The sequence below is a fragment of the Solanum tuberosum genome, unplaced genomic scaffold, assembly GCF_000226075.1.
Source record: "Solanum tuberosum cultivar DM 1-3 516 R44 unplaced genomic scaffold, SolTub_3.0 scf00273, whole genome shotgun sequence".
NCBI lineage: Eukaryota > Viridiplantae > Streptophyta > Magnoliopsida > Solanales > Solanaceae > Solanum > Solanum tuberosum.
This window is the reverse complement of record NW_006239195.1, coordinates 710241-724809: the sequence shown is the minus strand read 5'-3', so window position 1 is coordinate 724809 and position 14569 is coordinate 710241. Positions and strand designations below refer to the sequence as shown.

The 14569-nt window shown below is 34.9% G+C and overlaps 1 protein-coding gene and 1 pseudogene across 2 annotated transcripts in view; both read left to right on the top strand.

Moving 5' to 3' along the window:
- LOC102587096 (uncharacterized) overlaps positions 1-14569 on the top strand; it is a 43368-nt pseudogene that overhangs the window by 3487 nt on the left and 25312 nt on the right.
- Positions 1-14569, top strand: part of LOC102582785 (uncharacterized) — a 25776-nt gene that overhangs the window by 3510 nt on the left and 7697 nt on the right. For both annotated transcript variants that reach the window (XM_006358317.2, XM_015313899.1), the window contains exon 2: positions 12797-12903. In XM_006358317.2, coding sequence (XP_006358379.1) covers positions 12813-12903 — 91 coding nt within the window. In that variant the 5' untranslated portion in view covers positions 12797-12812. The remainder of the gene's footprint in view (positions 1-12796; positions 12904-14569) is intronic.

Here is a 14569-nt window from a genome sequence, read left to right as displayed (position 1 = left end):
ATACAAATACATATGTATAGCTCGCCTCTCTCCTCCCTCTCCCAATCTCACTTGCCATATATACAAATACATATGTATAATATACAATTATCTAACAGATATACATATACAATTCACCTCTCTCCCACTCTTTGTCCTCTCTTGCTCGCCTCTCTCCTCTCTCTCCCAGTCTCGCTCGCCTCTCTCCTCCCTATAACATGTAGCTACGAATTGTAATTATCAAACTATAACTATGGAGAGTAATTAGGCTATTTTTGAGTGGCTATATGTGAAAATTCCTCAAATTTAAATATAAAAAGCGAGTATATACATTTTATTTTAAAAATATTTGATATTTGCTGCAAAATAATAATATTAGTCAAATCCATCAAACTTAATCATGTTTAAAATGGATCAATATCACCTTGTTTTTGTGATTTAAGACTTGAGACATCTCATATTAAATCTCCTTAATTACCTTTATGAATAATTAGTATTATGTCTTCTTTAAATTGAGATTTTATATTTTAGAAGTAGAATAACTAAATCTTCTTGTCCAAGTAATATCCTATCACTATCTTTATTATGTTAAATTATTTTTAATCATATTATAATTATAATTTCTTATTTCCTTTTAAATGAAACAAAAACAAATATATAAAGTATATATTTGTTTGGGCCAAATTGGGTCTTTTGAGACAGAAAAATTAGGGCACAGCTTTATCTCCATCTGGAAAACTGTTTTGTTTTGCTACTCTGCTCTCTCTCCTTCCAACCGGAGTTATTTCTCTGATTTTAAAGGTAAATTCTCTCCTTTTTTCAGTTTCGCGGCATAAAATTACTTCAAAAAAATACTGAAACCAAAGTTTACATGGAAAAATTGATCATCTTTTTGGTCATTCAATTTTTTACTTGTTCGAATATATGATGAAGAGTGTTATTCTGAAGTTGTTTTGGCTGTAAAGAAATAAATTTTTTTTATTGACTGAGTGGTTTTATCATGTGGGTTTCCTTTCTTTTTTTTTGGTCGAATTTTGTTGAATTCAGTGAGCATTTTATTATAATGTGGAAGTTGTCAATGAATCATTTTTAAGCAAAGAATTTGCAGATTGAATTGTTTTATTATGTGGGTTTCTGGGGGTGAATGACCTGGAGGTTAGTTGGAGTTTTAATTGAATTATGTGAGCATTTTATTATTATGTTGAAGTTGTAAATGAATTATTTATAATCATAGATTTCTAGACTGAATTGTTTTATCATGTGGGTTTGAGGAGAGGTAGAGGTAGACCAGAGAAGTATTAGAGATAGAGAGAGGTGATTAGATAGGAGATGACGTAGTTTTAGCTTGTTGAGGACTTGACCTTAGATAGTAGGAGGGTGTGGAGGACACAGTTAAGGTAGAAGGTTACTGTAACATTAAAACATTAGTCTCATCATCAACAAACTAAAAGATTAATCGATCGTCATTTTAGAGAGATTTTATTGTTTCAAATTTTTTGCTAAGCTTTCTTACCAACCCATTGCACATAATTTCTTTCTTTATATAATTACTCATATGCATTAGACAAGGTTGTTTGTTCTTGTTGGTATGATCAATCTCTCTCCACATATAAGTTTCCTTGCTGACAGAGACTGAATAGTTTATAACTTCATATCTAATACTATTATTGGCTTCAGTGGCGGAGCCAGGATTTACATTGAGGAGTGTCAAAATACAAAGTAGTAAGTACACATGAAAATCAACAAAATAAATTTTACTAATGAAAGCAAAAAATAATTACATTATCACAATCGTTTGGCGACGCCCGATGAAGAGTCTCAGCGAAGGCAGCGACTCAGCAGCGAACAAAAATGATTTTTTTGGGCTCTTCCTCCTCGAGCCCTTTAATTATGAAATTAAGGATTTGTTTAATCCCTAAAGTACATTTTTTCTTTTTAAAAATAAAATATTAAATTCAACTTTATTTAAGTCAATCGCTTAAAAATTGATGGAAAAAAAACGCTTCAGTTTTCCAAAATTTAAAGACAAAAGATGCTTCTTGAAGTCTTAATTTTAATAAAAAAAAACGCTAAAAAAAATAAAAAAACCCCAGCCAGGTTCAAACCCCTAACGTTCAGGCCAAAGCTTAAGGAGAAATTTTGCAGCCCCTCAACCACTGAGCTAACTCTTCATCTCATGTTAAAGAGTGTCAACTACAATATATATAGGGATAAAATCAAAATTTAACCTACCTATACAACGTAATTTTCCGACGAAGAGGTATCGCTTGACACCCCTCGGGCAAGGGTAGCTCCGCCCATGATTGGCTTATATATGTTCCTCACATGTTATCATAATCTTTTCATTTTGAGAAGGTCCCAAAGCTATGTACATATTCTAAAAGCTTATAACTAGACTCTTTTTAAATTAAATTATTTTTTTTGGCAATTAAAACACTTTATTAATCACTGTGCAAGGAATTGGAGAGAATAACTTGTATCTTATTCAATAGGTAAACATGTATGAATACAATAATATTAGAAGCTAATTAAGGAAAGAAATAAAGAGGAAATCCTAAAGATATGCTATCTATCTATATCTTTGTACAATATCAAGAAAGAGATCTGTATACATTCTTCAACACTCCCCCTCAAGCTGGAGCATGTATATTGATCATGCATAACTTGTTACAAAGGTAATCTACGTGAGCTCTATGCAATGCCTTCGTGAACAAATCAACTACTTGTTCTCCTCTCTTCACGTAGCTCGTAGATATCAAGTTTTCTTGAATCTTCTCACGAATAAAATGTCAATCAACCTCAATATGTTTCATTCTTTCATGATACACCGGACAAGCAATATGAAGCGCAACTTGATTTTCACACCAAAGTTTTGATGGAGTAGAATGCTTCAATCCAATTTCAGTTAAAAGATGATGTATCCACATGATTTTACATGTAGAATGTGTCGTTGCTCTATACTCGGATTCTGCACTGGACCAAGATACAACGTTTTGTTTCTTACTTTTCCATGACACCAAGTTTCCACCAACAAAAACACAATAACCAATAGTAGATCTTCGATCAATCTTGGATCCAGCCCAATCTGCATCTGCAAAACATTCAATGTGAAAGTGTCCATGATTGCTATACAATATACCTTGCCCTTAGATAGAAGAAGAGGAGAAGCAAGAATGGCAATAACTTCCGCTATTTCCGCTTCAGAATTGCTGTGATCAAGAAGTCTGCAGCAAATTCGAGTTTAAGGGTCGCCTTAGCATTGAGAGATGGAAGGAATGCTTGTCTAACCGCAATGCTGGTCTGGCCTCTCCAGCCAAATTGCTCTCTCACTAAGGGCTTCTATTCCAATAAGCCTACTTATACGTTCTATCTGAGACTAGCTTCCAAAGCCAACTCATTCACAGGGACGGGATAAGGGCTAAAGAATCATATCCTTACTTAGATCAAGCTCTCTGGCTGTGGGTGTGGACATGAACTGACTAACCACACTTACTGCAAATGCGATATTTGGACGAGTCACAATGAGATAATTTAATTTCCTAACCAACTTTCTGTACCATTCTAGATCTTCAAATGGATAGTCATCATCATTATAAGATGCATATTAGGAACCATTAGAGTACTACAACGTTTGGCAGCCAACTTTCCAGTTTCTGCCAGTAGGTCAAGAATATACTTTCTCTGAGATAGAAAAATACCCTTCTTGCTTCTAGATACTTCTATTTCCAAGAAGTACTTAAGTTGTCCCAAGTCTTTTGTATGAAACTTAGTATGTAAGAAAGACTTGAGAGAAGAGATACTTGCAAAATCACTTCCAGTGATGACATTATCAACATATACAACAAGGAGAATAGTTCCAGCAGCAGATTGCCTGTAAAAGACTGAATGATCACATTTGCTCTTTTTCAATCCGAACTCCTGAACTACCTCGCTAAATTTTCCAAACCAAGCTCAGGGACTCTGTTTCAAGCCATACAAGGACTTCTTCAAGTGACAAACCTTTCCATACTCCCCTGAGCAACAAAACCATGCGGTTGCTCCATATAAACCTCTTCGTGGAGATCACCATGAAGGAACACATTCTTAATATCCAACTGATGTAACAACCAATTCTTAGAAGCAGCTAGAGAAATGAACAAGCGGACAGAAGTGAGTTTGGCAACTGGGGAGAAGGTGTCTGAATAATCCACCCCATAAGTCTGAGCATACCCTTTGGCCACAAGTCTGGCCTTGAGTCTTGCCACAGAGCCATCTGAATTAACTTTGACTGTGAATACCCACTTGCTTCCCATTACTTTCTTTCCACTAGGTAAGCCTACCAGATCCCATGTGTGATTTTCCTCTAAGGCATGTATTTCCTCAAGCATTGCTTCAGACCACCCAGGATGATTCAAAGCCTCCTTAATAGTTTTGGGTACAGATATAGAGTCTAGAGATACAATCAAAGATCTAGATGTGGGAGATTACTGACTGTAGGAAACAAAATTACCAATGGAATATATGGATTTGCAAGTACGTGTACCTTTGCGAAGAGCAATAGGAAGGTCAATATTTTCTGTGGGATCACTTGGAGGAGGATCTGATGGCGAAGGAGCTAGTGCAGCATAGGTATCATTAGTCTCTCGCCTCCTAGAGTAAACCTGAACAACGGATGGTCTTGCTGGAGTTGATGGAACTGGTGTTGAAGGCACGATAGTAGATTGGTGCTCAATTGAAGAATCAGGCGATGCATGAGAAACATCATTTGATCGTTCTGGTATGGCCGTGGTAAGTTGGTACACTAACCACTCCTCTTCCTCCCCTTGACTCGTAGAAATGGGAGGTGCATAGAAGAATGGTGTAGCCTAGCTACATCAGTTGATACCAAATATTTTCCAAGTTTAGTAGAGTAACAACGATATCCTTTTTGAAGGCGAGAATATCCCAAGAAAACACACTTCAAGGCCTTGGGTTCCAACTTGGTAACTGATGGTCGAACATCTCTAACATAACAAGTGCTTCCAAATACCTTAAGTTCCATCGGAAATAAGGACTTATTTGGAAAATGAATGTTATAGGGTGCATTACCTACAAGCACAGTAGATGGCATGCGATTAATCAGGAAACAAGCTGTAGAGACGGCATCTGCCCAAACCTGTTTAGGAACCTTTGTTTAAAACAATAGTGCTTGAGCTATCTCAAGTAGATACATGTTTTCTTTCAGCAACTCCATTCTGTGAAGGCGTATCAACACAAGATGACTAGTGGAGAATCCCATGTTGCCTCATAAACGACTGAAATGATTCTGACATGTATTCTTTAGCATTATCACTCCTTAGTATGTGCAGGGTAGTATTAAATTGAGTCTTAACTTCAGCAGAAAACACACAAAAATGGGAAAACACTTCAGATCTATTCTTCACAAAGTATATCCACGTCATTCTAGAAAAATCATCCACAAAAGTAACAAAATATTTATGTCCAGTTTTGGAAACAACAGGACATAGTCCCCAAACATCAGAATGAACTAACTCAAAAGCTGACTCTACTCGCTTATTAACCCTTGGACTTAACGAGGTGCTATGGTGTTTAGCAAATCGACATGATTCACAATCCAATGAAGAAATATTTTTAAACTCGGGACAAAGCTTCTTCAACAAAGGTAGTGAAGGATGTCCCAATCGACAATGTGCTTCAAGTGGAGAAATAACACCTGAGCATGCAACAAACCGAGGTTCCCATTCATTAAGGATGTAGAGATCATCAGATACATGTCCTTTACCAATGTCACAAAACAGACAATAATCGGGAAAGAACGAGATATAACAGTTAAGGTCTCTCGTAAGTTTACTAACAGAAATCAAATTAAAGGCCGATTTTGGGAAACTTAATACAGATGACAGGGTAATAGATGAGGTTGGTTTATGAGTTCCAGATCCAACACTGGTACAAGTTGATCCATCCGCTACAGTAACTGGAGAAGGTGCTTTGTGTGGCTGGAAGTTCAAAAAAGTATTAGGGTTACCTGTCATGTGATTTGTGGCGCCTGAATCAATCACCCATTTATTTGAAGAGGTAAAAAGGCACGCTTTCCCTGACTCGGCAAAAGTAGTAACTGAAGCAGATTTCTTAAGTGATTTCTGATACTGAACGAATCTAGCATAATCTTCTGACGAAACCAAAAATGTTTTATCCAATGATGGCCAATGAGCAACATCAACCTTACTAATACGCTTATCTGAACTCTTCCATTCATCTCCCTTATTATCATTCATTCTCACAATATCTACGCAAATTAACAAAGAAATCACCAAAACTCCCAATATAAAAGTTTTAACAAGAGAATAGTCAACTTCACAAAAAGGCTCAACTCAAGTAGAGAAAATCAGAGAAAACCAAATAACCCAAAACAGAGTTCAGATGGTTCGAATACCCAGCAGTTCACAGGGTAACAAGAAACTAAAATATGAATAGCCAAACGCTCCGGACAGAAAACCAATCAAGCAACAGAGAGGAAATTTGAACCAGCAGCAGCAAAGATCAGACAGTAGTCTGGCTCAAAACAGACCAAACAGCAGCAGAGAAAGGAATTCAAACTAAAGTATCACCAAAAGAATGATTGCAGAACCTGGAACTTGATGTTAAATCTTCAAAACGTAGTCCAATGGTAAGAAAACCACCATAAATCAACTGGGAATCTTAAGGCAACGTCAAATCAGTAAGACAGACCACCAGTGGTGAAGTCACATGAACCAGAAATATGGCAGCGGCTAGTTCCGGCAATCACCAGTGGTGAGGCTCGAGAACCACCACTTCAAGTCTCACAATTCCGGTTATGCTCTGATACCATGTGCAAGGAATTGGAGAGAATAACTTGTATCTTATTCAATAGGTAAACATGTATAAATACAATAATATTAGAAGCTAACTAAGGAAAGAAATAAAGAGGAAATCCTAAAGATATGCTATCTATCTATATCTTTGTAGAATATCAAGAAAGAGATCTGTATACATTCTGTAACACCAAGTGAGATCAATTACAATACCAAGGGAAAGAAACCTACTTCACCTTTCTTAATAACAATCAAACAACCTATAGTAATCAAATTTATTCCACTGCTCAGCTACCTACCAATCCAAACTAGCATGTATCTATGTACTCCATCAACTTTCTATTCCCACTAACTCTTGTACAAAGTCCCAGTTTTATGTGATGAAGAAGTGCTTCCATTGGTCTCTGAATTTGTTGAAAAATCCTCTTGTTTCGTTCAATCCAGATGTTGTATATAACTGCTGCAAAACTGGCCTTCAAGATGATACCTCTTTCTTGTTTACCCCTTGCCTTCTTATCCACCCATTTCCGTTCATCTTCCCATTGAAGTATGCCTCTATACCATTTTTTCCATGCTAGTATTGATGTCCATAATGCTTTGGTATAGGGGCATTTAAAAAATAAATGATCTGCACTTTCAGGTTCATCATTACATAGGACACATGTTGCTGCCACTGGAATACCCCATTTCAATAGTAGGTCTTTGGTTTGTAGCCATAGTATAAATATATGTTTTGCTTCAGCACAACTATGACATACCAAGTTCTTCCATTCCACATTAGGACCCTCACCTCTTAGCTGGTGTATATGCCTTTGAGATCAGAAATTTTCCTTCGTGGATCAGCTTTTCAGTGACTCCCCAAGTCTGCCGGAATTTCCTCATATGCAATATCTTTTGCACTATCCATGATTTTGTTGGAACTTTCATAGTCCCAATAAGGAATTAGTTTCACTGTGAATTTTCTTTCTTCAATTGTCAATAGTCTCTTAAGCAATTTAAGAATATTAGTTTCATAGCATAGCAGTCCAACTTAAGGCAATGTTCTTGCCTCTAGCTTCTCATTTAACTTGTTGCTTTGAAGACAAAAAATAAGAATGATTTGTAGTAATAACAATAACTAATAATGAAACAAAGAAGAAGAAACGGAAGGAAGACGACAATGATGATTATAAGAGAAGGGAGGGAATAAACAAAATTGAAATCTGAATATGAAAAGCGAGTATGTACATTTTATTTTATAAATATTTAATATTACCCCAAAATAATAATATTAATCAGGCTCGTCTTCACTTAATCCTGATTAAAACCGATCAAGGTCAGTTTCTTTTTGTTATTAAGACTTGAGAGATCCCTTTAACTTTATGAATAATTAGTAGTACAATATGTCTTTTTATAAATTAAGATTTTAATTTTTGTAGATTAAATAAATATTGTGCAAATAATGTTCTGTCACTATCTTTATTATTTCAATTATTTTATTTATTAACCAAAAAAAGAAGGCAAGTATTGTTTTTTATTATTGGTACTATTTTTTTTCTATTATTGTTGGTACTATTATTTTAACCATATTATATTTCCTTATTTCCCTCTAAATGAAACAAAAACAAATATACAGTATAATTGTTTGGGCCAAATTGAGTCTTAGAGACAGACAAATTAGGGCACAACTTTATCTCCATTTGAAAAACTACCTTTCTACCGTGTCCTCTCTCCCTCTCGTAGTCTCGTTCCAACCGGAGTTATCTCTGTAAATTTTAAGGTAAATTCTCCTTTCCATTTTCAGTTTTGCGGCATAGAGTTACTTCAATTATCACTGAAACCAAAGTTTACATGGAAAAATAGATACTCTTTTTGGTCATTCAATTTCTTACTCGTTCAGAATGAATGTTGAAGAGTGTAATTCCGTAGTTGTTTTGGCTGTAAATAAACAATTTTTTTTGTTGACCGAGTGGTTTTATCAAGCGGGGTTTCCTCTTTTTTTTTGGGGGTCGAATTTTGTTGAATTTTGTGAGCATTTTATTATAATGTGGAAGTTGTAAATGAATCATTTTTAAGCAAAGCATTTGCAGATTGAATTGTTTTATTATGTGGGTTTCTGGGGAATGACCCGGGTTAGTTTGAGTTTTAATTGCATTGTGTGAGTATTTTATTATTATTATGTTGAAGTTGTAAATGAATTATTTATAATCATAGGTTTGTAGACTGAATTGTTTTATCATGTAGGTTTGAGGAGAGTTAGAGGTAGACGCGAGAAGTATTAGAGAGAGAGTGGTCAATAGATAGGAGAGATGTAGTTTTAGCGTGCTGAGAACATGATCTTAGATAGGAGGGTGCAAAGGACACAATTAGGGTAGAAGGCTAGTTGGTAGAAGTGTGTTATGTCCATTTGTATTAGTTGTAGTATTGCTCTTGTAGTTTCATGTCATTCAATTTCTGTTACTCTCTGTTGTTCCTTATACCTTACCTGGATTATGGTATTGTTTTTTTGTAGTTTCTGTTCTGTTACTATCTATTGTTTTTGTTATTAGTTGTTGTTTCTTGATCTTTCGTTACTTCTTTTTGGGATTGCTTTGGACTGTTTTTCCTTGAGCCGAGGGTTTATTTGAAACAACCTCTCTACCTATGAGGTAGGGGTAAGGTTTGCATACCTTCTACCCTCCCCAAATCCACTTTGTGGGACCACTGGTTATATTGTTGTTGTTTGAGAGTTTTTTTCCGTTTTTTCATAGAGAAAGATGAATAAACTCTAACTGTCTATTTTAGTTGAAGTCTCTCGAAATAGTGAGCATTATGTTAAAATGTCGAAAAATGTACTCTTAAGTATCACTCTGACACATTGTTGGATGCTTAAGTGTTTAGCAGTTGTAATTAATCATGATTAAAATGGATCAATACCTTGCTTTAGTTATTTAAGACTTGAGAGATCCAATATTAAATCTCCTTACCTTAATGAATAATTAGTTACATGTCTTTTTAAATAAAGATTTTAATTTTGAAAAGTAGATTAGGTAAATCTTGTCCAAATAATGTCCGATCACTATCTTTGTTAATTCAACCATTTTTATTTTGTTAACCAAAAAATATAGGAGTATTGTTTTTTATTATTGGTATTATTATTTTTAACCATATTATATTTTCTTATTTCCCTCTAAATAAAACAAAAACAAATATAAAGTATAATTGTTTGGGCCAAATTGGGTCTTAGAGACAGAAAAATTAGGGCACAGTTTTATCTCCGTCTGGAGAACTGCTCTGCTATTCCGCTCTCTCATGTTCCAACCGGAGTTTTTTCTCTGATTTTTAAGGTAAATTCTCTCCATTTTCAGTTTCGCGGAATAAAATTACTTCTTAAAACGCTGAAACTAAAGTTTACATGGAAAAAATTGATCAACTTCTTTGGTCATTCAGTTTCTTACTTGTTCGGGAGGAATGTTGAAGAGCGTAATTCTGAAGTTGTTTTGGCTGTACAGGAATATTTTTTTTGTTTATTGAGTGGTTTTATCATGTGGGATTTCTTTCTTTTTTGAAATAATGAACTGTTGGTCGAATTTTGTTGAATTCTGTGAGCATTTTTTGTTATTATGTTGAAGTTGTAAATGAATCATTTGTAAGCAAAGAATTTGCAGATTGAATTTTTTTATCATGTGGGTTTCTGGGTTTTTTTCTTTTTTCCTGAAAGAATGATGAATGAATCATGTTTGGTCATTCAGTATCTTACTTGTTAGGAATGAAAATGTTGAAGAGTGTAATTCCGAAGTTGTTTTGGCTGTAAAGAAATAGTTATTTTTGTTGACTTAGTGGTTTTATCATGTGGGATTTCCTTTTTTTTTTGCTTTAAAGAAAGATGAATGAACTGTTGTAAAAGTTGGTTGGATTTTATTGAATTCTGTGAGCATTTTATTATAATTTGGTAGTTATAAATGAATCATTTTTAAGCAAAGAATTTGCAGATTGGATTGTTTTATCATGTGGATTTTTGGGGGGTGAATGACCCGGAGGTCAGTTGGAGTTCTTATTGAATTCTGTGAGCATTTTATTATTATGTTGAAATTGTAAATGAATTATTTATAACATTGAATTTGTAGACTGAATTGTTTAATCATGTGGGTTTGAGGAGAGGTAGAGGTAGACTCGATAAGTATTAGACAGAGAGAGGTGATTAGATAGGAGATGGCGTAGTTTTGGCTTGCTGAGGACATGACCTTAGACAGGAGGGTGTGGAGGACACAGTTAGGGTAGAAGGTTAGTAGGTACTAGGTAGAAGTGTGTGCTGTCTGTTCGTATTAGTAGTTGTAGTATTGTTCTTGTAGTTTCATGTCCTTCGATTTCTGGTACTATCTTTTGTTCCTTATACTTCTATTATGGTATTGTTGGTTTGTAGTGTCTGTTCTGTTACTATCATTGTTTTTGTTATTATTTGTTGTTTCTTGCACTTCCGTTACTTCTTTTTGGGAGTGCTTTGGACTGTTTTCCTTGAGCCGAGGGTTTATTCAAAACAACCTCTCTACCTATGAAGTAGGGGTAAGGGTTTGTGTACCCTCTACCCTCCCCAAACCCCACTTTGTGAGACTACACTGGTTTTATTGTTGTTGTTTGAGGGTTTTTTCCTTTTTTTTTTGTCATAGAGAAAGATGAATAGACTTTAGCTGTATATTTTAGTTGAAGTCTCTCGAAATAGTGAGCATTATGTTAAAATGTTGAAGAATGTACTCTAAGTATCACTCTGACACACTGTTGGATGTTTAAGAGTTTAGCAGTTGCAAATTAGCAAATAGCAAGATTGAAAGGAGCAGATATATGAGAAATGAAAAGGAAAACTTAAGAAGAAGAAGGGAAAATATCAAATTAAGAATCGAAAAGGAGAAAAATTGTTCATGAAAGACAGACATTACCCTTACACTTCTGCAATGAATCAAGAGGTGCGTAAAACTCAAACTGCTAAACCAAATGATGAGGGTGTAAGTGAAAGAAAATGGATAAAAGTAGACTAAAGTTTAAATCAAAAACTTTAATTTAAAAGCTGAATGAATCTGAAGTGCAGTCTGTAAGTCATGAACAACTCCGGTGCCACACGTAGTAAGAATTTGGTCATTCCTTACACAAGAAAAGGGTTTGGATTTTGGATGGGGGTAGACTTTTTTATATCTCTAGAAAACTCGATATTTGCTATGAGAGAATGCATAATTAGGAGGATAAGTGTAGAATGCTGGTCCTCAAATTGTGTTAAATGACCTTTGTCTTGTAAGTTGGTTTCTACCTTTCTTATAGATGCAATAGGAATTCATCTTGGAATGACTACTTGATATGGACACTGAAAACCTAAAACAAAGTACTAAAAACTTTTTTCTGCAATTTTCTTTTTGTTCCAGTAGTTGGCACGGATGAGTTCTGTAGGTTTTTTCAGTTTGCTGCTCTTTGGAATGCCATGTTCCCAGTTGCCACAATAGCATCCATTTGATAATCAAACTCTATTCTTTGAAGGTTGATGATGTGTATTTGTTTTGGATTTGATTTGTGATTAATTGTTTATTGGAAACAGCCTCTCTACCCCACAAAGATAGGGTAAGGTCTATGTACATCCTACCCTCCCCAGATCCCACTTGTGGGATTACACTAGGTATATTGTTGTGATATTTATAAATGATTTCATCTGAGAATTTTCTTCTAGTGTTCCATATTTCTAGCTGTCCAAGGAGTTATGTGCTTCCCTATATACTAAATGATGATCTTCACACAGTATGACAAAGAGCCAAACCTGCTCATTGCAGTCTCTTTATTTGTTGTTATCGTGTTTAGAACACGTATGTTCTATGCTCCTCAACCTAACATATACAGCCTGATTTGTCGACCTAATATTCAACCTAATATGAATATTTACTGTAGTGAGGTGTTAATTTCAGAAGTTTCCCTCATTTTACTTTCTGATATATATTATTTTATCTTCGTTGAGGTTTTGTACTCTTAAACCTAATTTTACTGTCATTCTGTTACCTTTTTTTTGGCAGGAGGTTGTAAGCAGATATGCCATCAGATGCTGCAAGAGAAAATGCATCAATAGCCTATTCCATAGTGACCGATTGCACAAATGAAAGAAGGAATTCCGATGGACCAGGTAACGCTGATGCGAAATCTATTCATAATTCAGTTATCTGTGTGGGTTTTGTTTTGTTTTGTATTTTTTTTTGTTTGAGTACTTTCTACTGTTGAGATTTGTTACAAGGTTTCCTATAATGTGTCTGCATGACAAAGACAAGGATGTGGTCATTTACACTGGCCCATAATTTAATATTGGTGCAAAAGCTGTATGCTTCAAGTATCTTTTGGCTGGCCCACAATTTTTTTTGCCTATTTGGCTTAAGAAACTTAAAAACACTTTTTTATTTTACCCAAACACTACAAAAGTATTTAATAACACTTGAAATAAGCTAATCCGAACAGGCGCTAAATCTTTTCATAATTCAATTCTGCGTGTTGTTCATTTGTGTGAACAGTCATGGCTGTCTTCGAGATTGTGTAGAAGTTTCACACCCTCCATGAATTTGTACGCATAAAATGCAGAGATGGTTTAGATGCACAACTTTTATTCCCGTCCAATGAATGTGACACTTCAAGTATCTTTTGGTTGGAAATGCTATGAAGTTCATGGAGCAATAACACTGCATAACTTCATCATTTCAACACAATTTGTTGGAGAAACAAAGGGTAAATCGAACGATAAATGTTACTTATTGATGAGAATAAACGCTATGGTTTTTTCCTTTTCTTTTTGTTGTTAAAACTCTGTTGTCAGCATCCTTTTCTGACATTCCATCAAGATTTTGGCCCTTGTCTCTAATTAGCCTAATAGTTCTTTATTCTACATAATGTCCCTCTTGAGATGCCTTAATTTCTTCACAAGGACATAATCTGGACTTCCAGGTACTTGATAATTTTGCCCCCATTAATAAAATTTCCTTATTTTATAAATAAATTAGTGAAGATACAAGGAGCTTCAGTTACTTGCATAGCTTATTGAGTATGAACAATCTGGCGTGGCCCTTGTCAAAAAAAAAAGTACAATCTGGCTTGGAGTTAATTTGTTTACAATGTTATAAAAAAGATATGCGATTGTTGAGAAAGTTGTACCTACAAATTTATGGAGTACTTTACTTCTTGAGAATTGGAATCCAATTTCATGTCTTCATAATGAACCTGTGGTGTACATAAAGTTAGGAATTTTTTGATAAAACTTTCAACCTGTTGTCTTATTGGATTTTATTATTGTTTGACAAGTAGCTTGGGAATGACTATACGTAATCCACTCTCTCTCTCTCTCCACTTTGGGAATAACATGCTTATTGTGTTCTCAAAAAGTTCACTTATTTTATCTCAACTTCAGGGAATGACTACATGAAGTACTTCAGTTTCCATTCCTTTTGGTGCATTCTATGTCATTATAGTAAATAGTAAGTGCTACATGAGTGTATGTGTTAATTATATCATATTACCTCGTGAATTGATTGTCCTTGTCACGACCCGGGAGCACCCCCAAGTCGTAACAAGGCGTACTCGACCCCAAAGGGGTCTTATACAAACCACATAGTCATTCATTGCATTCAATAATGATAATAGTGCGGAATGAAAAACTTATTTACATCCACACATTCAAACTTCATTAAAACAACTTTAAAAACACACAGCGGAAGTCTAAGTCTCACATGACCATCTTAGACACAATCACAAAACATAAGTAGGGACACAACCCTTTACAATCGAAACAAAACTAAAAGTGTCTATTA